The 24,075-nt window shown below is 41.9% G+C and overlaps 1 gene segment (V, D, J or C); it reads left to right on the top strand.

The window, feature by feature from the left end:
* Nucleotides 1-2,590: 2,590 nt before the first annotated feature.
* Nucleotides 2,591-7,251, top strand: LOC120435576. The segment is given in 3 exon segments: nt 2,591-2,655; nt 3,764-3,786; nt 6,868-7,251. Coding segments are annotated over 3 exon segments (417 nt in total).
* Nucleotides 7,252-24,075: the final 16,824 nt, after the last annotated feature.

The following is a 24,075-nucleotide window of genomic DNA, read 5'->3' as shown; positions in this document are numbered from 1 at the left end:
ACCCCAGCCTCTATGGATCTTATGCTCAGAGCTTGTTCCTTTGCTGCCATGATTAGTGCTTCTGTGCTGTCTTTCAGTCCAGCTTTGTCCAGCCACTGGTAGGATTTCTGGATATCAGCCACCTCCTCTATCTGGCGGTGGTACATACCGTGCAGGGGCCTGTCCATCCATGATGGTTCCTCGCCTTCCTTCTCTTTCTTGGGTTTCTGCTGCCTGAGGTATTCACTGAGCATGCGGTCAGTTGGGGCCCTCTTCGTGATGTATTTGTGGATGTTTCTTGTCTCATCCTGGACTGTGGTGCTGACACTCACCAGTTCCCGGCCTCCTTCCTTCCACTTAGTGTACTGCCTCAGGGTGCTGGACTTGGGCTGAAACCCTCCGTTCCTGGTCAGGAGCTACCTGGTCTTCATGTCAGTGGCTTCTATCTCCTCCTTTGGCCAGCTTATTATCCCAGTAGGGTACCTGATCACGGGCAGGGCATAGGTGTTGATAGCCCAGATCTTGTTCTTACTGTTCAGCTGACTTCTCAGGACTTGCCTGACCCTCTGCAGGTACTTGGTGGTTGCAGCTTTTCTAGCAACCTCTTTATGGTTCCATTTGCCTGTGGGATCCCCAGGTACTTGTAGCTGTCCTCTATGTCTGCAATGTTGCCTTCTGGTGGTTTGATCCCCTCCGTTCTGACTACCTTCCCTCTCTTTGTTATCATCCGACTACATTTCTCCAGTCCGAACGACATTCCGATGTCATTGTTGTATATCCTGGTGGTGTGGATCAGTGAATCGATGTCTCGTTCACTCTTGGCATACAGCTTGATGTCATCCATGTACAGGAGGTGGCTGACAACTGCTCCATTCCGTAGTCGTAGTTCAGATGCTGAACCTCCTCTCTGTAGGCTGAATCATCATTGTTGTTAATCAATCCTATGATGGTGGTGTCATCAGCAAATTTTATAATGGTGTTACTGGTGTGGACTGGAGAACAGTTATGGGTGAAACGTGAGTATAAGAGGGGACTGTGGACACACCCTTGTGGGACGCCTACGTTCAGAATGAGTGTGGAGGGGGTGTGCTTTCCCATCCTGACGTTCTGGGGTCTGTTGCACAGGAAGTCCAATATCCAGGTGGACAGTGAGCTGCTGAGTCCTAAGTTGCTTAGTTTATTAACCAGTTTCTGGAGTTGAACTGTATTGAAGGCAGAGCTGAAGTCCAAAAACAGCATTCTCACATAGATGTTACTACTGTCCAGGTGTGTGAGGGTTGTGTGAAGAGCTGTTATTATGGCATTCTCTGTCGACCGGTTTACCTTGTATGCAAACTGGTATGAATCAAGGTTTGCAGGGATGGCAGCTTTATTGTGCAACATGATAAGTTTCTCAAAGCATTTGGTAATTGTGGGTGTTAAAGCAACTGGACGGTAGTTATTCAAGCAGCTCACTGTGTTCTTCTTGGGCACTGGAACGATGGTGGTTGACTTAAAGCAGGATGGTACTACAGACTGTAGCAGTGAGAGGTTGAAGATGGTGGTGAAAACCTCTGCTAGTTGGTCTGCACATGCTTTAAGCACTCTACCGGCTACACCGTCTGGACCAGCTTCTTTCCTTGCGTTGACTCTGCGCAGTGTGGTTCTGACCTGATGCTGTTCCAGCTGGATGGGGGCATCGTCCCTCTCTGAAACATTAGGATGGGTGATGGTGTCCCTGTTTTGTTGTTTAAAGCGGGCGAAGAACTGGGTCAGGTAAGTTGATGTCCGGGGAGTGGGTTTGTGTGCGATTGTCTTTGTAGCCAGTAAGTGTCTTGATCCCCCGCCACATGTTTCTCAAGTTGTTCGTGTTAAAGTGTTCCTTGATGCGGTGTTTGTATTTGCGCTTGGCTTCTTTTATGCCTGTAAGCAGAGACTGGCGTGCCTCTTTGTAGACTTGTTGATCTCCTGATTTGAAGGCACTGTCACGTGCTTTTAGTAAAGCTCACACCTCGATGTTGAGCCATGGTTTAGTGAACATGATAAAATATTACACATGACAACTTCTTGAATGCTTTGTAAATAACATTTGTTTGGGGACTCATTTACAGCCAAAGCAGGGCTCTAGAGTGCGACCAAATTTTTCAATGGTTCGACTTAAAAAAAATCTTAGGTTCAACTGTTCGAGTAACAAAAAAAAAAAAAAAAATACTCCGCAACTCTGAACGTCTCTGTGTGGTCAACAGCAGACACACATTGTGCCCCTATCATGGTCTAAACCAATCAAAGATAGTCAGGGGCAGGACCTCTCTGATTGGTCGTGGTCCAGATATTCATGTAATCCATGTGTACGTTTGAAAGTGCAGGGCAGGTGGATAGAGAGAGGTGAGTAGCTTGAATAAAGTGATATCGATTCATTAAATTCTGAATCGACTTTTAAATATAAATGTATTTTTCCCAGAAACGTCAGAATCTCAGGTTAAAGTTCACAAAACTATTTCAACAACCACCAAACAGCAAATGAGAGCAGGTACACGGATTCCACACAAAGATGTAAACGCAGAGCGGACCCGACGCATCAGAATCAGCTTTCTCTTTCTCGGCTTTCTCACCCGACGGCCCGTACATGGACATGGCATCGGGGCTGAAAGCCGACAGCTCACCATTTCTGATGCGTCAGGTCCACGCTGTGTTTACGTCTGGTTTGCGCTCGATTCTGAGCTGCAGGTTTTGTCTCTCTCCAACCAAAATTTACTGAACCAGCAGCAAAAGAAGCAACAAACTAAGCTTCACATTTGATAAACATCGTCATGAATTCCCTCTGACTTTTGCTATTTTCCCTCCACCACGATAAAAATCACACTTCATGCACAGCTCTCTCTCTCTCTCTCTCTCTCTGTACTTCAAGAACAGTTTTCCATCTCAAATCGTGATAAATGCGCTGCCCAACAGTCCCCTCTCCCCACTGCCTTTCAGCGGCAGGCAGCAGCAAACAGGTCGTCAGAGGAGGCCGAGATGATGATTAAGTTTAACATTATCTACAATATTGCCAAAGAGTGCCAAAGCACTTTAAGCACAAGCACGAGATTGTTAGTTAATCATTTACAAATCAAGATTGTCTGTGTGGAAAGCAATTACCCCCCCCCCCCCAAAAAAAAGTGCACATGTAAAACTGCTGTGTTAAGCGATGCGGTTGAAAAATTTGGGTGCGCCTAACTTTTGTGCTGGTGCGCCTAAGAAAAAAATTAGGCACACCAGTGCAACCGTGGCAAAAAGTTAGTGTACAGCCCTGCAAAGTGTCTTTTTTGGTTTTTTTTTGTAAACAGTGCAAGGGAGTTTCAAAATGCCACTTCTAAATATAGGAGGTTTTTTTTTTATAATGCATAAATAATTTCTATTTGCAAACAATGATGAAATCATTTAAGAAAAAAAGATAGTTTTATTACTTCACAAAGCTTTCAGTAGTTTGGCCTCTAAGTATATCTCTGACATGCTCACTGTTTACAACCCAGAAAGTACAACAACTGAAATTCATGATTTTCAGCTTTATATTTTCAAAGTCAAATTTCTGTAAAAATATTTTTGAAAAAAGATCACTGACAGACAGCAGCATGCACTGGACTGAGTCAACACATTTCCATAGAGAGGCACTTTGCATCAGCAGCACCATGCTCCAGTGCTCTGGGAGAGTTTATAGTCCTGAGAGTTGAACACTGGATGACTGACAGCTGTCCTTCATCACAACAGAAGCCACAGAAATCCTCCTCATCAAAAACATGACTTTGATCTGCGTCCTCATCTGGACTCTCCTCTGCTGCTGCTTCACAGGTAAAGTCCAGAGAATCAAACTCCTCTCCTCTATCAACATCTGTCCCTCTGAAATGAAGCCCACAAAACCATGAAGCTGCTTTATGTTTTTGTCTCTGTATCCTCAGAGTCCAGAGGACAGATCACAGTGACTCAGCCTGGAGCAGTGAGCTCTGCTGTGGGAGGATCTGTAAGCATCAAGTGTAGGACCAGTCAGGATGTTCATGTTTGGAACAACAATCAGCGTTTATCCTGGTTCCAACAGAACGATGGAGGAGTTCCTAAACTGCTCATTTACTATGCTAGCACCCGAATATCAGGGATTCCAGCTCGTTTTACAGGCAGTGGATCAAACTCTGACTTCACTCTGACCATCAGTGGAGTCCAGGCTGAAGATGCAGCAGTTTATTATTGTGTAGGTCAGCACTATATCAACAGTCATCATTCATTCACACAGTAAAAAACAGTCGTACAAAAACCTCCCTCAGTCAGACTGAACAGAAACTGAACTGACTGCTGCAGCTGGAAGATACTGCAGAGACTGATACAGTTCACTGAGGACACACACACACACAAATAAATTTTCTCTCAAAGACAAATATACTTAATGAATTAAAAAACAAATGTGGGACAGTAACAGAAACCAAGATCAAGCTTAGTAATGACCTTTGACCTTAGCAGTGGAAAAAAAGACACTAAATTTATATCAAACCTTAAAGATTTGAAGACAAAAATCTGGAAATGTTCCTGATCAGTGAGGGTCAAAATAAAAACAATACACCTGTGAATTTAAGATTTTACTGTAAACATCTCATCAAACATGAACATGAGTGAAAAAGCTGTTATTGAACTGAAGGTGTTTTAATTTTTGTCATCATTCATTTAATCTTCTCCTTGTTCGTCAATGAAATTAAATCTTTGATTCTTTCTAATCACTCCTTGTATTCGTTGACTCTCCTGTCTGTGAGTTCTCCTCAGAACAAACAGCTCATAAGAGACACTAAAGACTCTTTCTTCTTTAGACTTGCTTTGTAGTCTGGTGAGACTGTTTCCATGGCAACCAGGTCCCAGCATTCCTTCATGAACCAGTCTGTCTGATACAGGTGAGCAACACCAACAACAACCTACCACACACATTCATGTAACTTTGAACAAACATAAAAATAACCTGTACAATTTTAAACTTCTTTTTCAGCTTTTGCTAAAATGCAGTAAGAAAGGCAACCAAAAAATACACGTCTTTGTACTCTCTGTTATGGACACAGATCTATAGATCTCTATGGACAGAACACTATGAAAGACTCAAATCCAAGCACTCAGTAAGGTGCAGTGAAATGCTGAACAATTGTACCTCCTCAATAATCATTTATTGTTTGTTACTGCTCACTAAATTATACAAAAGTGTGTTGCATCCTCGATTTAACAAGAATGTGTCTCCCCACTCCAACTCCACCCAAGAAAGAGCAAAATCTCTGAGCAAGTGTAAATGCAATGCAGCCATTTATTCACTTTGGCAGTGAGCTGCCAAAATAACAAACAAAAGATCTCTAAAGGTCCCTAATCTTCTCTGCCAAACTAAAAGTAAAAAAAGTCAATTTGTTTCCCTAAACTCCTACTGGAAAAACAAGGGAACACAGGTTTCAACAACAAAGGCTCACTGCTATGAGGCTGCTGCAGTGTTCAACATATACCGTCAGAGAAAGGGTTACCTAATTTACAAAAGTATTTACAAGTGTCCCAAAAAAGTTGATTTTGTTTCTTCGGATGTGCCATTTTTAGTTGGAGAAAGGTTTCTTTACTCATCCAAGTGATGAAACTTTCTCTCACTGAAAACACTACGACCAGAAGAACAGAATTTTGGGGGATTTTCTTACCTGGATGGTTGAACATGCATCAAGATATTTACAACTATTTAAAAACACCTCAGCCAGCACTCATAACACCAGACACACACATTTACTCACACTCACTAATGAAGGTTTTGACTCAGGATTTCACACAGAACACTCAAAGCTACCATCAGAAACACAGGCTGTTTGTTGGGGGTGGAAGCCAGGAGAGAGGGGAGGTGGCTGTCAGTCATCAGGTGATCAAGAGCTCCCTGTCTCTGCTCAATACTATGATGACTGAATGATTCTGTCACAGTTAGCGAGGCGACTGTGTGGAGAGAAAAGAGAATGGACTCAAGTGCAGGCACTGACGTGAGTGAGTTTATGTAAAGAAAAAAACAAAATGCAAACAAAAGGAGAACATGGCGGGACTCAAACTATCAAAACCTAAACTGGGATAAACTAACAAAAGAACATGAGGAAAGAAGAAAACGTTACAAAAACCTGAACACTGGAAACGAGGAGCCTGAGACATAAACATGAGATGAGACACAAGATGAGAAACAGCAGATTACATGCAGACAAACCAGCAACAAACAGAGGGATAAAGTAGGAATGAGACACAGAAGGACAACACTGCTGGGAGAAATCTGAAATAACGAGACATGGGGAAGCAAAACTCTACTACACCGAACACAGAATACAGACTGTCAAAGTAAAACGGGAGACATAACACAGACGCGCACTTGACAAGGGGATACAGGGGAGACAGAGCGAATATGGAACAGAGAGAGAGAAACCAGAAAGGCTAAGACCTCTAAATAACACTGAAACCAAGGGACTAGAAATGATAAAAATCAACTAAAGAATATATAATATTCTAAATACAAGATACCGGGTCACTGATCAAGGACCGTGACAGATTCATTGATAAACAGCATCATCAGATCAATTCAAGATCCTGTCAGATGATTTCCATAGAGAGGCACTTTGCATCAGCAGCACCATGCTCCAGTGCTCTGGGAGAGTTTATAGTCCTGAGAGTTGAACACTGGATGACTGACAGCTGTCCTTCATCACAACAGAAGCCACAGAAATCCTCCTCATCAAAAACATGACTTTGATCTGCGTCCTCATCTGGACTCTCCTCTGCTGCTGCTTCACAGGTAAAGTCCAGAGAATCAAACTCCTCTCCTCTATCAACATCTGTCCCTCTGAAATGAAGCCCACAAAACCATGAAGCTGCTTTATGTTTTTGTCTCTGTATCCTCAGAGTCCAGAGGACAGATCACAGTGACTCAGCCTGGAGCAGTGAGCTCTGCTGTGGGAGGAACTGTGAACATCAAGTGTAGGACCAGTCAGAATGTTCATGTTTATAGCAACAATCACCGTTTAGCCTGGTACCAACAGAAAGATGGAGTTCTTAAAATGCTCATTCACTCTGCTAGCAGTCGACAATCAGGGATTCCAGCTCGTTTTACAGGCAGTGGATCAAACTCTGACTTCACTCTGACCATCAGTGGAGTCCAGGCTGAAGATGCAGCAGTTTATTACTGTCAGAGTTTTCACTATCCTAACAGTCAGGATGTGTTCACACCGTGAAAAACAGTCGTACAAAAACCTCCCTCAGTCAGACTGAACAGAAACTGAACTGACTGCTGCAGCTGGAAGATACTGCAGAGACTGATACAGTTCACTGAGGACACACACACACACACACACACACACACGCAAATAAATTTTCTCTCAGAGACATTCAGCACAACTATCTGCTTAATTAACTAAAAAACAAACGTGGGCCAGTCACCGAAACCAAGATCAGTCTTTTTAATGACCTTTAACCTTAGCAGTGGAAAATAAGCCACTAAATCCATAACCGTAAAAATCTGAAGACAAAAATCTGAAAATGTTCCACATCAGTGAGGGTCAAAATGAAAACAATACACCTGTGAATCAAATATTTTACTGTAAACATCTCATCAAATATGAACATGAGAGAAAAAGCTGTTATTGAACTGAAGGTGTTTTCAGTTTTTGAGTATTGGTTCATATCATCATTCATTTACATACATTGACACTAAAGACTCTAGCTGTGTCCCAAAACGTCGGCTGCATCCTTCGGAGGACCCGGCCTTCGCGGTCTACGTGGGCCGGGTCCTTCGAAGACCGAGAAGCCCGGAAGTGCGAGGCTGTGAAATGGGACGGTCTAGCCTTCAGATTTGCGTCACCGCTGTGTCGGTGGAGTTTAATAAACTCGGCCGTCTGCTCCTTGCTATCTAATATATAATAGTGATGGTAAATTTGATTCTTTTTACTGAATCGAGTTTTAATGAGTCACTCACCAAAGTGAATCGGGTTTTTTGAGTCATTTGAGTCACTGAGTCAGTTGACCAGAGAGTGCAAAAAATGTACATTTTCACTCAAACTTAATTTGTTTCTCTTTTAATGTAAATCCTACTGCTAAGATGAGTGATTCTTAAAGAAAACAACTATTTTATATAGCAAAAAAGAGCAAAAGAATTTCTAAAGGGAACATTTCTTTTGTTTATTTTTATTTTATTAGTATTTTCCTTACATGTGTCAAATATATATTTTCTCATCTAAATGTCCACTGAGCTGTGAGCCAGGGGGCAGTAGTGCTTATATAACATTGGTTGCCAACCAAGAAGAAGAAGAAGTAGCTGCGAGCCAGGAGGGAGGGGGTGAGTGAGTGAGTGATTCGTTCGCTCTATGATTCAGCACAGGAGGGAGGGGTGAGCGAGTCATGAGTGATTCGCTAGCTCTATGATTCAGCACAGGAGGGAGGGGGTTAGCGAGTCATGAGTGATTCGCTCGCTCTATGATTCAGCACAGGAGGGAGGGGGTTAGCGAGTCATGAGTGATTCGCTAGCTCTATGATTCAGCACAGGAGGGAGGGGGTTAGTGAGTCATGAGTGATTTGTTTCCCCTACGATTCAGCGCAGGAAAGGAGGGGGTGAGTAGCTCAAATGTGCTGTTAGCATGTTAGCAGAGCGATGCTACTGTGAACCGAGGAGCTATTGTCTTGATGTGAGCTTCTACTCAGGGTTTTTCTTCCAGTTCAGAGCAGAAATGTTTTTGTTAAGATACTGGATGTTGTGTTTTCTTCACAATTTGAATTATAAGCTAGATATATTTCTACTAATGAAATTAGTTTGCTAACAGCAACAGGGATGAGTCAGTGAGTCAGTTGCGCTTGTGAATCATGATTCACGAGTCAGTAAAGTGATTCTCGAGTATTGAACGATTCGTTCATGATTCGCGCATCACTAATATATAACAGGACACTGGCGTAAATTCTCGACCATCTCACACTTCTGTTTAATCAGTTTTCTGTTTGACGTTTATTCAGCTGTGTGAAAATCCCGGAGGAACCCACCCGGGGGATTAATAAAGTTTTATTTAATCTAATAATCTAATAACTTTGATCTCAGCCAACCCGATTTACTCCAGAACAAATAAAACACTGAAAAAAGCCAAACAATAACGTTTTTAAGTTATCCGAGTGACTTATATATCATGTTTAACCTGAGTAGCGAAAGAGCGGGGGTCTGAAAACGATGAAGCCGGGAGTCCGCTGCTCTCGCCGGCTCGAGTGACCATTGAACCCCCCGGCTTGCTATCGAGCGGGTGGGTAACAGACATCTCCGAAAACGTCGGCGCACTTTTGCAAATATGCGATGTCTTGATAGACCAAGCAGATATTTGAAAATTACACAGCTACTTTCTCGCCTGAAAATACGTTAAAAGTTTATTTTGTGACCCAGAAAGATTAATAAGACTAATTTTAAAACTTAGTAGCGGCCGCCATTGTTGGCAGCTGAAATTTGGCTGGGCCGCGCTATGAATTCTGGGATATGGTGGGCCACGAAGGACACACCGGACCCATCCTTCAAATTCGGAGAAATGAAGAACGCATTTGTCGGCCGCATTTGAAGGAGTCGACAAATTGGGACAGCCTTCGTCGCTTGGCTGTGACGTAATCGGCCTTCAAATGCGGCCTCCGGAGGATGCAGCCGACGTTTTGGGACACAGCTTCTTTCTTCTTTAGACTTGCTTTGTAGTCTGGTGAGACTGTTTCCATGGCAACCAGGTCCCAGCATTGCTTCACGAACCAGTCTGTCTGGTAGAGGTGAGCAACACCACCAACAACCTACCACACACATTCATGTAACTTTGAACAAACATAAAAATAACCTGTACAATTTTAAAACTCCTTTTTCAGCTTTTGCCAAAATGCAGATCTCCTTAATGGTTCTTTCAGCCTGTGTTTTATTTTACCAGTGTAAAATAAAGACATCATGTTGGAGTGCAGAGTTGGTCTAAATTCATGTAAATGAAAAATATATTCATCAACTGCAGGTTTGTAGATTTGAATAAAATAAAGTGTCTGATTCAACCAAAATTCACTTTGCAAAACATCTTTATTACCTAAAACATGAATGTTGCCATTATGAGAAAGAAAATAACAGTTTTAGTCTTTATTTGTTCTTTAAAAAGAAAGATGGAGAGACAGTTACAGAGTTGAGAATGAGAGCATTAAACCAGTACCAGGTTGAGTCAGGTCAGGACTGGGAACACTGGACTCTCCTCAGTGGCTCTGAGACCAGAGTCTGGCAGCCCTGGGTGGCCTCACAGGTCACAGAGCCCACCTTCATCCAGCGGTCTGCAGGGAGCCTCAGGGTGCTGCTCCAGCTGTAGAGGCCGTCATTCTGCAGCACCACGGGCTCCTGCTCTCCTCCCAGCTGATGCTGCCACTGCCATCCACCTTCCAGGACAGACTCCAGTCTGAGGGAAGCCCTTGTTGGCCAGACATGTGATTGTTGCAGTCCCCTGCTGTAGCTCCTCACTGGAGGGGGGGCAACACTGTCAGGATGGGACGGGTATCACCTAGGAGACACCAATCAGCTTAGAGCACAGGGAGCACACAGCTGTCAATCAAACCACAGACAGTCGGACACCTTTACTGTAAGAGCTGATTTTCTCCGTGAAGAAGTTTCTGTCAGGTGTTTTTTCTGCTCCACCAGTCATTAACTCACACATTGTTTCACTTCCCTTTAAGAAAGCTCTCATGCATATCAGCACAAAGAGAATCATCACACAGTTTGACCTGAAATATGTTCAAACTACACTGGAAATAAAAGAAGCAGATGTGGCAACATTTACAAAACAAGTTTAAAATCATCAATATTGTACATGACTTATATTAATATTAACTGGAAACAACTATATAGGGAATATATTCAGGTACAAAAACTGGATTTAAAAGGTCAAATAAATTCAAATTCATTTTCAAATATTTGACAGACTACACATATCAGAGATCGTCTTTTATTTTCTACTAGTCAAGATTCCATTTTATCTTAATTTGACTAAAATGAAAACATAAAATTTTGAGATCTCATCTGAAGATCTATACGTCATAAGTGGATGATTAAAACAAGTTTGATACTTTAATTTCTAAAGTGATTTTTCATACATACAAAACTTTGAAAATACTTTTAAAATGTTATTTAATATAAAGACAGTATTTGATAATTAAACCAGAATAAACTTACTTCCAACATTCAGTCTGGTTCCTCCACCGAACGTGTACCACAGTGATACAAACTCATTGAGCCGCCGTACAAAAACCTCTGACTGTAGAGAGACACGGCTCTCTGACTCTGAAACAAACAAACTCAACAACATAATTCACTGTTTGCACAGCAGCCATGACTCAGCTGATATGACTTCTTCAAATAACATCATACAAAGTGAGGTGAATTACAGTTAGATCCATAAGTTTTTGGATGATGACATATTTTTGCAATTTTACTCTGTACACCAACATACTTGAGAGAGGGATAATAGACCCCTTCTGTCAAAATATTCATGAGCTTTTTGAGTGTTAGTTTCTATGAATTATTCATGAGCTCAGTAAGTAATTAAATTATGATAATTAAATTCTGATAATTAAATTATGATATTAATAAAAATTATGATTTTCATAAAAATATGATATTCATAAAAATTATGATTTTCATAAAAATATGATATTCATAAAAATTATGATTTTCATAAAAATATGATATTCATCCAAAATATGCTAGTTCATTGCTTTTCTTCCCCAAAAATAAGAACTAATTGCTTATTTTAGAAAAGTTTTTATATCAAATATCATTCTTTTATTTTTTTTAATCCATTAAAAACTTTTCCTTTTTTTCCCTAAAGAAACGCCATCTGGTGGTGGGTCAGCGCATGACAGCGCATGAGTGCACAGGGCGCGCACGGCGCGCCTGTGTGTCTAAGCGCGCGCGTCGCGCGCCTGACTCGGGACCGTGCTTCTGTGGGGGCTCCGTGTTTATGGGTGAAAATGTGTTAAACCAGTATAAATGTGCTTAGTTAAACTTGTGCTTTTGTAACGTTCAGAATGGCCAGACATACAGGGTGCATGCCTTGTGGGAAAAGTTTATTTCAATTTATATGCATTTGTTTAATCCGAACAAAGAAATTTGAAATCAAAGTCCGAGTCGCAAAAAAACTCATGACCATAAACGCCTGCTGACTCCCAGTGGCTTACAGCAAAAACAAACAACAACAAAAAAAACCTCCTGAAAACAAAAAGCCTTAGTCTTTTTTTTTTCAAAAAAAACAGCCCTATCACTAGCTCCGTCTCTAAGTTCTTACTAGCGATCCTTAGGAAAATAAGCAGGAGAAACTCCTCAAAACCTCCGCGTTTCTCTCCAAAAATACGCAAAACAAAAACCCCTAGAAATAACCTGTAGGGAACCCCGTATACCCAAAACCTTATATTCGATAACAGGGCAAATCCTGAAACCAAATCCTTAGTCTTTTATTCTCAAATCCCGCTCAGAGTCTAAGTTCTCCTTCGCTCCGAGCCGCACCGCCCGCAACCAGAGCATTCTCTTTTTCCTTCTTGTTCGCTCCCGGCTCATCCCCGAATGCTGCCTACCTCGTTTGAAATTTGCGCCGGAGATCCACTCCGCCTCCCAGGTGCCGCCACTCAGACCGAATACCCATTAATACCCCTTCGCCAGACCGCTTAAAACAATTAGCGGTACTCAGACCGAATACCCATTAATACCCCTTCGCCAGACCGCTTAAAACAATTAGCGGTACTCAGACCGAATACCCATTAATACCCCCTTCGCCAGACCGCTTAAAACAATTAGCGGTACTCAGACCGAATACCCATTAATACCCCTTTCGCCAGACCGCTTAAAACAATTAGCGGTACTCAGACCGAATACCCATTAATACCCCTTTCGCCAGACCGCTTAAAACAATTAGCGGTACTCAGACCGAATACCCATTAATACCCCTTCGCCAGACCGTTTAAAACAATTAGCGGTACTTTTACCTGTGTGCATATCAATCATACCTGGTAAACCTTACTGCCCGCTGACAATTACATAACAAACGGGTGGATCCGTTCACACCCCGCTCACCCAATCGGATACAGGGCCGATTTATCTTCTCTCAGCGATAGGTCTATTCTCTCACCTGCATCAGGATAAATAATCTCACATTTCAAGTTGAATTTAACAGTTTTTCCTCTCAGAAAAAACAAGTTTTCTCCTTTTTTCACAAAACAACATGGCCACCAGACCTACCAACCTCACTGTGGTCTCTCAGACCCCGTAACCAGCTACAGAGCCTCTGCCAAGCCAGTGCAGCTCAAACGGCTGCATCTCTGTAGGGTCCAGCCTGCATCTGCTATCCCTTTGGAGGAGAGATTCCTCTCAACACCGGGGATTTTGGGGCTATGCTTTCAGCCTCCCGGAGAGCCAAATCTATTTCTACCAGCTAAAAGCAGGTGAAAGTTTTGGCCCACTGACACCACGGATTGCTTTTAGCTCGTCTGACTGGGCTGTTTTGACCCTCATCGCGACCCCTGAAATCCAGAAGAGCCTGCAGGATACGAGCTCCCAGCAACCGCGAACAAGGGACCAAGAAACGCAGACGCCTCGTGTTTTCAAAGGGGCCCATGAGTTTCCACCATTCAACCAACAACACCGGCCTTTAAACGCGGTGAGAAAAACCGTGACATATGCGCAGTGGGAGACTAAGAGCACGCCGTTTTGCAGGTGGGTCTGTAAGGCCAGTCGTCAGACAGCAGAAAATGCCGGCAAGGATGAGTTCGTGCTGGAGCTTACGAACACCCACTCAGGCGTTTTCAACACATTGCTTCGGATTCCCATTCAAGACTGGCTAAAGATGGTGGGGAAAAGAACGGTAGAATTTTAGAGCTTTTAAGCTAAGTACACGCACCTCTGAGTTGGTGCTGGTTGGAAATAACCCCCCGCAGTCAAAATAACCCTGCCCCCCTCATCCGGTCCCCTTACCCCGCCTCCTCCTCCCCAGTGCTTTTTAAAAGCCGCAACGACCGTCTCCTCCACATCGTCTGTAAAAACAGCCATGAGTCACCACAGCTCTGGAACTCACTCTGCTCTAACCCCAGCATCCTTTCGGCCAGCAGCTGCTTCTACTCCAGTCGGGAACCCCGTGATGGATCTTGCTACTCCACCGCAGAGTCCCCACCGGGGGTCATCATCTCCGGCCGTTATGCGTGCAGATTCGCCGCTCCTGCCTCCATCACCTCAAGGTTGGAACTCGCCCCGCCACCCTGCTCTCGGCTGGCAATCACCCGAACAGACCCCGGTAAACAACCCAGTCTCCGGTGTCTCGCTCTGGGCTTTGGGGACCCCTGTGTGCGGGCTCTTTTCAGAGAGCCTGAAGACAATGCCCCCACCCTGGGGTGAGCAGTGGACAATCTTCATCCCTGGACATTGACGAGGCCGCTACTCTACTCCCCACAGCCGTTTTTGAACTTATAAAACTAACTCTCAAGTACCTTGTCATGTCGCTACTCCAGAAACACCGACAAGACGTGTGTCAAGGATGCGCAGTCTCCCACCCCTCACAGAGACGCCATTCTTGTCTTTTCCCGTTGGAAAAATATTACTTTTTCAAGTACTATGATGAACTCTGCAAAAGAGTATGGAACGGACATTTCACCAAGACATTATTACAAATTTTACGGTTAGAAGGCTTTTCACCACCACCCGAGCAAGTCAGAGGTGTGGCCCAGGCGTATCTCTTTGAACTCAGAGACGCCCATGATATAGAGGGCACTCTGCAAGAAATCGATGCCAGTGTCACTGAAGTTACTCGTACAATAATTGATCAAGTGTTAGATGACAATTACTCACTGTGGCTGTCCTAGTATTTGTTTTTCTTTTCTTTCCTATTATTTTTCTACCTGTTAAGTTTTTGTTTGTTTGTTTTTACTCGTTTCAGATGTAATGTTTTTTTTTTTTGTTTTTTCATTACATCAAATAAATTGTTTTTGGAAAAACGTTGTATCAAATAAAACTTTCTTGGAAAATCATTGCAAGAATCAAACTCATTATTTGTTTTACTCGTTCAAATGTATTGGTTTTCATTACATCAAATAAATTGTTTTTGGAAAAACGTTGTATCAAATAAAACTTTCTTGGAAAATCATTGCAAGAATCAAACTCGTTATTTTTGTTTTTACTACAATCAAAGTGCAATGTTTTAATGACAACAAATAAAATATTTTCATAAAGTTGTTACATGAGATAAGTAACTGCTCGATCATGAAATAAAACCATAGTTAAGCATAACTTCAAAGAACACACATGGCAGAGCAGATTCTATTGAAACGGGCATATTACGACCCATCTCACCCCGGTAGTTTCTGTGGAGTGCAAAATTGATTAAAAGCGTGCAGGATGAAACTGGTACAAAGATTAACGCGCAAACAGCCCAAAACTTCCTCGCCGGGCAGGATGCGTGTACACCTTACACCGAGCAAGCACGCCTGCGCTTTCCGAGAAACCGTGTGTTTGTCCCCAGACCTCTAAATCAATTTCAAGCAGACCTTTGTGATATGAGAGCACTAGCTGAGCATAACGATGGCTATCAATATTTACTTACAGTTATAGATGTTTTCTCTAAAAAGCCTATGCAAGAGTGTTGAAAAACAAAACAGGAGTTCAGGTCACTAAGGCTTTTGAGGCTGTCTTAAAAGACAGCCAAATTCCTCAAAAGCTACAGACAGATAGTGGTAAGGAATTTTTAATTCCAGTTTTCAATCTTTAATGAAAAAGCATGGTATAAATCATTTTGCTACAGGGAGCGATCTAAAAGCCTCAGTCTGTGAAAGGTTTAATAGAACTCTTAAAAGTAAAATGTATAGATATTTCACTGCTCAAAATACCCGTAGATATATCGATGTGTTACAAGATTTATTACAAAGCTATAACACTAGTTATCATCGTTCCATAAAATGGCCCCGAATCAAGTAAAATCAGACAATGTAGCATTAGTATTTCAAAACCTATATGGCACTTCGTCTCGTTGTAGAAAAAGCCCATGAAATTTAAAAGGAGATCTTGTCAGGCTCTCTAAAGTTAGAGGTGTCTTTGATAAACGTTATGAGCAAACATTCACAAGCGAGGTATTTACTATTGATCAATGCATACCTAGACACCCTCCTGTTTATAAAATCAAAGATTACGATGGGGAAGAAATTATAGGTAGTTTTATGAGCATGAGTTGCAGAAAATCGCTCTTTGCAAGGATAAGCTTTATCACATAGACAAAATTCTCTCAAAACGTAAACAGAGGGGACAGCTTTATTTCCTGGTGAAATGGAGGAATTGGCCTGAAAAGTTTAATAGTTGGATTAAAGCCAGTGAGCTTAAAAACCTGACATAACGAACTCCGTACATCACTCTCACCCCGCTAGCCTTTGTAACGGTTCAGCATGACTCTCAGGGCGCAGGGTTTCTCGTCACACTACCATCAAACGCAAGTCTGAATGTTTTTAAAAATAACACAAGTAGCTCCTTTCGTGTGGATTTGGCTCACCATCTCAATCTCGATGGGGCCTGGGAGGTGGCTCTCACTGAAATTTCATATCCCTATACATGGCTTAATATCCCGAATGATAAGGCTTATTTTGAATTCAGGAAAAAGAGTGACGATGAGCAGCGGCCTGATGACGTGGTTAAGACAAAAATACGCGCGGGGTTTTACGAGGATGCAAACACACTGAGAGCAGAAATCGAAGCATGCCTTAGACGTATCGACTCGGATATATATCTAAAATACCACCCCATTGTTAAAAGTTTGAATTCACCGCTGGGGTATATATATCAACTCAGGTTTTTCCTCCTCTGGCATATATGCTTGGTGTACCGGCAGGTGTCTGGCAACGGTTTGAGCGCAAATTTGCCCCGTATCCTGCAGATATAAAAGCGGGATGTTATCATCTATTCTGTTATTCAGATATAGCAGCCTTACAGCTGGTTGGTGATAGCTATTCGCCCCTGCTGCGTACTGTCAGAATAGAGGGTAATTACGGAGATATCGTTAACCTTTGCTTTAACAAACCAGACTACATTCCTGTTGCTCAGAAACACATAGAAAATATCCATATTGAAATCAAAACTGATCAGAACGAGCCTGTAAACTTTACCTACGGTAAAACGATAGTAAAGCTACATTTCCGCCCTGTCAAGGATCTCATCTAATAACAAAAATATGGATAATAATAGATTTATAAAGTATTACGAATCGCAGGCTGGTAACGGGCTGCCAGGCTTTTCAGGGGCGCCCGTAATTTACGGACGAGGAATAGCATCTATTTTCTCAAAATTGTTTAGATTTGTAACCCCATTCTTAAAGCGTGGGGTCAGCCTCGTTAAACCTCATTTGAAAACAGCTGTCAAAGGGATTGCTACAGATGTTGTGACCTCCTCGCTGTCTAACTTGAGTCGCTCAAACACACGAGAAGAGCAAGAGGGCGCTGGGTTAAGTTTAATTGCGCGCAGACCCCTAAAACGGCCTCCGGGTCGCAGGCTGACCGAGTTTAAAAAGCGGAGGAAAACTGTCAAAAAGAAACAGAGCGCTAAAACCACCAAACGGGCAACACGTAGGGCGAAGCAGGATATTTTCTAATAAACTAAGAAACAAGCAACAATGTCTTTACTCCACGAGCGATCAAGCGAATGCACCTTGAGTGAACTGGATCTGTTCACAGCCCCCCTGACCCAATTTTCAATCGAGGACAAATGTTATTCAGAAATATTACCAGTAACAGCGCTGACTGATCGGGGACCTGTGGAATTTTACGTGCCTGGAAACGGGCTGCATTACCTGGATTTAAATGACACATTGCTGAGTTTAAGATTGAAGATAACAAACGCGGATGGGTCTGATATTGATCCAGATGCTAATGTTGCAATTATAAATTACCCTTTAAATACCATTTTCTCGCAATGTGACGTCACGTTGGGCGACAGACTGATTTCACAAGCCAGCTCAACCCACCCCTACAGGGCTATAATAGAAACATATTTAAATTACTCAGAAGAAAGTTTGAAGACTCAGTTTAGCGCTGGGTTGTTTTACAAAGATACAGCGGGCTCACACGACTCATATATTGTAATCAACGGGCCTAACAGGGGATTAGTTCGGCGGGCAGCTTACAGTCAGCGGTCGCGAGAGTTCCACGTAATGGGACCATTACATTCTGATATTTTTTTCTGCGAACGATTATTGCTCAATAATGTGGATCTGAGGGTTAAGCTCATGAGAGCCAACGATGCTTTCAGCCTTATGGCGCCTCAGAATGCTAATTACCACCTGAATATTCTAGGGGCTTCATTGTATGTGCGGAAAGTTACTGTGTCCCCAGCTGTACGTTTAGGCCACGCTTCCGCTCTCATGCAAGCCAATGCACTTTATCCCATCTCCCGGATTAACGTAAAAACATTTTCAATACCTGAGAATTCACGGATATCACATCATGAGAATCTGTTTCTGGGTTCACTCCCCGTTATTTAGTCATCGGAATGGTCGATCATCAAGCATTTACAGGCCGTTATGATTTATGTCCTTTCAACTTTCAACATAACGATCTGGGTTCCTGGCTTTATGTCATGAGAGTAAGCAGATTCCAGCCAAAGCGTTTCAACCCAATTTTGCTGAGAATCACTCCGTAAGAGAGTTTTACAGCCTGTACACCGCTACCGGAAGAAACCTAAAGGATCTCTCGTTATGCATTGACAGACAGGAGTTTGAACAAGGATATACACTGTTTGTTTTCAATTTGAATCCATCAGATGACAGTCAGGCCTTATCACCTGTGATAAATGGAAATTTGAGACTAGAAATGCGCTTCAGAGTACCACTGCCTCATACAACTACACTGATCGTTTATGCATGTTATGATTCCATTCTCGAGATCAACTCCAAAAGACAAGTTTTGGTCGATTATTACTGAGAGGCTCAAGACATTTTGTATTGAATTATGAACAACCACCAATTGGAGAGTATAATGAGATTGCTAGTTGGGGACCGTTTCTTTGGAGTATATGCAGAAGATGAGTTATTATCATTACTCAAACGTTCATTTAAAAACCTGCATATTTTATTATAAATACAGATCCACGGGATAAAACCTGGAACTCATTGGCTTGCAATATCATTAGAGGAAAACGGAGGGGCCAACTTTTTGACTCATTTGGTTTTCCCCAGATTATGCTTTTTATCCTAAAAGCATCATAACGTTCTGAAAAAGCATGCTAAACGAGTATCTTTCCATCAAAGACAGCTACAAGCAACACTATCCACGGTATGTGGACAGCACTGTATATTTTTCTTGGCTCAGAAATCGCGTGGAAAGAGTTATGATGATGTAGTTTCTTTATATAGCTCTAATCAAAACAAAAATGATAGCATGGTGTCATGTTTTGTAAAACGATTTATCAGATGTGTATTAATATGTAAAGCTGGCAATTTTAATCAAACTTCATGTTCTTTGAAAGCTTTTAACGATTGTCATTTGTGCTCGAAATAATTTCAATAAAACTGAGAATGTTTCTGTGAAAAAGTGGTGTATTGTGCTTATTGTTAAATAACAACATGAGAGAGAATTAACTTTTAAAAAACACAATCTTTTATTTATGGTTTGGATTACATCAGAAACTTAACCATGTGGGTGATAAGGCAATTCTCTTTCTTTTCTTCTTTTTCTTCACAATAACATCTTCATCAGAGGATCTGCGGTATTCTCCTGTTTCTCTCGACTCTTTTATTGCTGCTATTTCCCTTCTAGCCGATAAGTTTGTAATGGTGGATAGGGGTATTTTTAGATCTGCTAAAGTTTGTGCAAGCAAACTCCAGCCTGTTGGTTTTACACTTGCCCGAGAGCTTGCTAAGAATTTCATCAGATCGAGCATATGACTTCCAGGTATTGGCTTCTGTCTATGCATGAATTCCCCGTCCTCGGTCCATCCTCCGGGGCCTTTTGATGCTAATATTCTATGCATTAGATATTCAGTGTTTCTCTTTGAACGAGGGTTTATGTGACTTAATACGTCCTGTAAAACTTTATTCACACTACCCATCTGCTCCCCCTCCTGGCTTGCCTCTTCTTGCTGGTAATCATGTGATCTCTCAATCTCCACTACTTCACGCTCCCAGGGAGTCTTAGTGTTATTTCTCTGCTTTCATCTGATTTTTGTCTTTCAAGTACAAGGTACTTTTGTAAAAGCATGTTATACTTTTTTATCTTCTCATCGGAGGTTAGACCCTGAGTTTCCAATACACGTCTCATTTCACTATCGAGCTCATCTGCAGCCTTGTCTCTGATGGTTGGTCGATAAGCATTTGCGTGTGTTTCCTGTAAGCGTTTGATCTGGTCAGGTGAGATCAAATACATTTTCTGCATTGTTATTTACGGATCGCGCCTATAGCTAAATCAGCTACCATGGGTAAAACTGTTGTGAGGAGCGGTAAAAGAAAACCTCCTTTTTGATTCAATAATTTTTTCTTCTGCCTAACTCCAGCCTTTCGGCATGCCATTTGTCTGATCTTCTCCTTATATCGTTTCAGCTTGTTATGCTGGCATTGTGTGATTGGAATATTTCCTTTTAAGAGATTCATACAAATCTCACAAATAGCCTGAATTAAATCAGGTGGGCATTCTTGTAAAATAACCTTACGAATTTTAGGCGAGCTTCTGGTTAGTGTTTTCAGCAAAGCAAAGTTTCTTCTCAATCTTACAGACATTGTTTCTGTTATTTTTTCTTCGGTAAGAAAACACACAGCTGTTCTGAGGGTAGTATCCCTGTTCTCAGTCTTAGTTGCTCTGGACAGGTGGGGGTTAAATCTATCAATAAATATCCGTGTGGCTCTCTCGTGGCTTCTTCAAAACTCTCCAAAAAGAAATGCACACGTCCTGGGCATATTTGTCTAGCTAGTGTATTAACTTGTAATTTATCACGAGGGTTTTTAAATAACACCATATAAGTACTGTTCAGACTGATCGTCCTGCTGTGTTTGCCTTGTAAAAACACATTTTGTGTCAAAAACATTACGCTCATATCTTTATGATGCCTGTATTGCGTGAAAATCTTAACTACTTCTGGATGATTAGCTGCTTGAAAAATAACATCATCCAGCACAATGAGATGACTTTGGTGTGAGGGGAACAAGCTCTCATCTTCAAAAGATTCAGGCAGACCTTCAATGAATTTAATGCTTTTATTTTTCTCTTGAAGCTCAGAATACAGAGGCTGAAAGGATGTATAAACCCACACAATGTTATCAATAAGCTTGTTCAAAACATGTACAAAGTTTTCCAATACAGATTTCACAAAAAATGTTTTTCCCGAGCCACTTGGCCCGACAACCATACAGGAAAATGGCACATGAAGTCTGGGATCAAACTCGATTAAAGCAGGTTGAAACATTTTTAAAAACAACCAAAAACAAAATCAAAAAGAAAAAAAAAAAAGAAAAGAAAGAATAATCAATAACCAAAGGGTAAAGTAAGACCTCCTGGCAGCAATCTACGCTTGTCATAAACAACCCGGAATTTTTTGGGGAATGATGAATTTTTCAGTGCAAACCCAGCTTTATTACGAAGGATAGTGTGCTGTGGTGCCTCAAGTGTAGACCCCCCTTCACTGTTATCAATGTAATTGTCAACCAGGTTTTTCACAGATTCAAAGTTGACCCTTTCGCAGACATCGTGTGTTTGTGTGATCCCTTTTGCTTTCAAGACAACTTTACCGTTTTTGGTCATATAGCCATAGCTTTTGGGTCCAGCTGCAACAAACTCTGTAATGAAATCATCCTGCTCTAGTTCATTGGTGAGGTCGCCCAAATATCTACCTAATTCTAGTTCAGATTGATTTTGTTTGGTGAGATAAACAACACTGTCAGTATCGTAGTAAATTGCTCTCTCCTGCAACTGATCCAAATAACTGTAGAGTTTCATACGCCCATATGAAGTAGTGAAGGCCGCAATGAAGATGTTATCTGTGGAGTTTGGCAATGGGGTACATAGATCGCCATAACACCATTGAATAAGCGCTACATCGTCACTGACAAAAGAGAAATAGGTCACTTTGTATTTTGGAGAAAACATCAGATTAAAGAATTCCTCGGGGTCCCTCACCAGTTTGCTCTGTGTGAGATTATTTCTCTGACCAAATTTTCCCCAAAAAGAGTTTAAACACAGTTTGGCCATTTGTCTTTTAGCTGGGTTTAGTTTTATGTTTTCAGGGTCTAAAGTGATGCCTTGCTTAGCCTGGTAGTCTTTAATGTAAAGCTGTTTATCCTCCTCAGTTACAACATCTGATGGGTAGCCTGAAGCTTCTTGTTTTTTGCGCAGGAAATGATGTACATAGTCTGTGAATATTGTGTTACTCTGTTTCTCAAAGTGCCACACCTCGGTGATTCTACTTATTTGATACCCCTTTTCTAATGCAAGATTAAATTCTACAGTGGTCCAAACCCCTTTGAGGGCTCTCTCATCGTTGCTATGGTTACACGCCCCCTGTTGGTTGTTCATTTCGGCACAGGTGCGGCAGAGGGTAAAGAGAAGCTTTCCTGACTTAGTTTTATAGGGTAAAACTGGAAAATAGAGTGCTCTGGGTGGGTATACAACCGCTTTGATAAACCCAAAGTAGTTTTTAGGGTGCTGAAAATTTCGAAAGATTATTTGAGGATGCCCTAAGGGGTAACTACAGGTGCTATTTACAAACGGATACAGCGAGGTAACATCCACATAACTGATTCTCTCCCCAGGGCCTGCACTGCAGCGCAGCTGTGCAGGGCTTGTACGCCCTCCAAAGAGGGCATGGCGGGGGTTCAAAGGTTCTGGCGCTTCGTAATGTTTGAGGAAGTTGATTACACTCACATCAGCACGTTTCAATTCGGTCCACTCATGCTCCCAGATTGTAACAAGACACACGTTATGTTCAGTTCTCAATTTAACCAGTTTTTCTTCAGTGCGGCTGTTTAGCTCTGCAAAAGTTAGGTCTAACAAGGGATTAATGTCGGCCTGATTTGAAAAACACTTAACACACCCATGAAAGTAACAACCCAGAAATTCCCAGACATATGGTTTATCATTAATTAGGGCATATCCATCTAAATAATAAGCACCCAGCCAGCTTTTTTTCTCCTTGATTTAGCGCATGTCTGATAAAAACACCTTGCGTGTACGAGAGATATTCTAGCCATTGAATTGAGGCAGAGGAAAATGATTTGACCTGATTACGGTAATTTAAGGGACATGGTATTGCTAAAGAATTGGCTGGCATGAAGTTTGTTAAAAAAGTTTTCAGGCAGGCACTTGCAAGCGTGTTGCGGCTGAAAGGGTCTACTCCTGTTTCTTCAATAAACCCGTTTCTAAACAATTTGCATCCCTCAGCTAGAATCTCAACATCGTTTTCGCAGTATGACAGGGCCTCTTTCATAAAATTGAAGGTACCGGAGCTGACTGAATCATACCATTTGTAAAAATCATCCCTGCCTTTTGTTGTCATTCTCTCTATGCTGTAAGCTGAGGGTGGAGGGTAGGGGCCTACATATTTTAGAGTTTCTCTGGAACTGAAAGAGTGAGGAAAGAAACCCTTTACGCTGTCTGAAAATCCCATTGCTTTTGGGATACCTGACAGGGGCATAGGGAGAAAACAGCTTGAATCCATGTATCTTTGATTATAATCGGGGTCTGTAAAGCTGATCACCTTGGACCCTTGCATAATTAGATGTGGTTTTATGCATTGTTTAGCCATTCGGGATAAAATAAGGTACCACAAACCCTTTTGCATTATGTGCGATAAAAATACAGCCCTTAAAGAGTGGACGTCTAAAATGAGAGAGAAACTTTTCTGCACAGTCCTCCCAACACAGTTCCAGGATTTACCGTCTAAAGTTCTCGTACAAACCAGAAAGGGAGTGTGCTCACCGGTTTCATTTACAAACGTTTCAAAATCGTAAAAAATCAACTTCTTGTTGTGTTTTGTTTCGCGTTCTAAAACCTGCATGTAACACTGATGCGTTTGCTGATCAGTGGAGATTTCCTGGCGACAGATTGGGCATTTCCTGTTTTGACATTTGTGAGGTTTTT

The sequence above is a fragment of the Oreochromis aureus genome, linkage group 22, assembly GCF_013358895.1.
Source record: "Oreochromis aureus strain Israel breed Guangdong linkage group 22, ZZ_aureus, whole genome shotgun sequence".
Lineage (NCBI taxonomy): Eukaryota > Metazoa > Chordata > Actinopteri > Cichliformes > Cichlidae > Oreochromis > Oreochromis aureus.
This window is presented reverse-complemented; position numbering and strand designations above follow the sequence as displayed.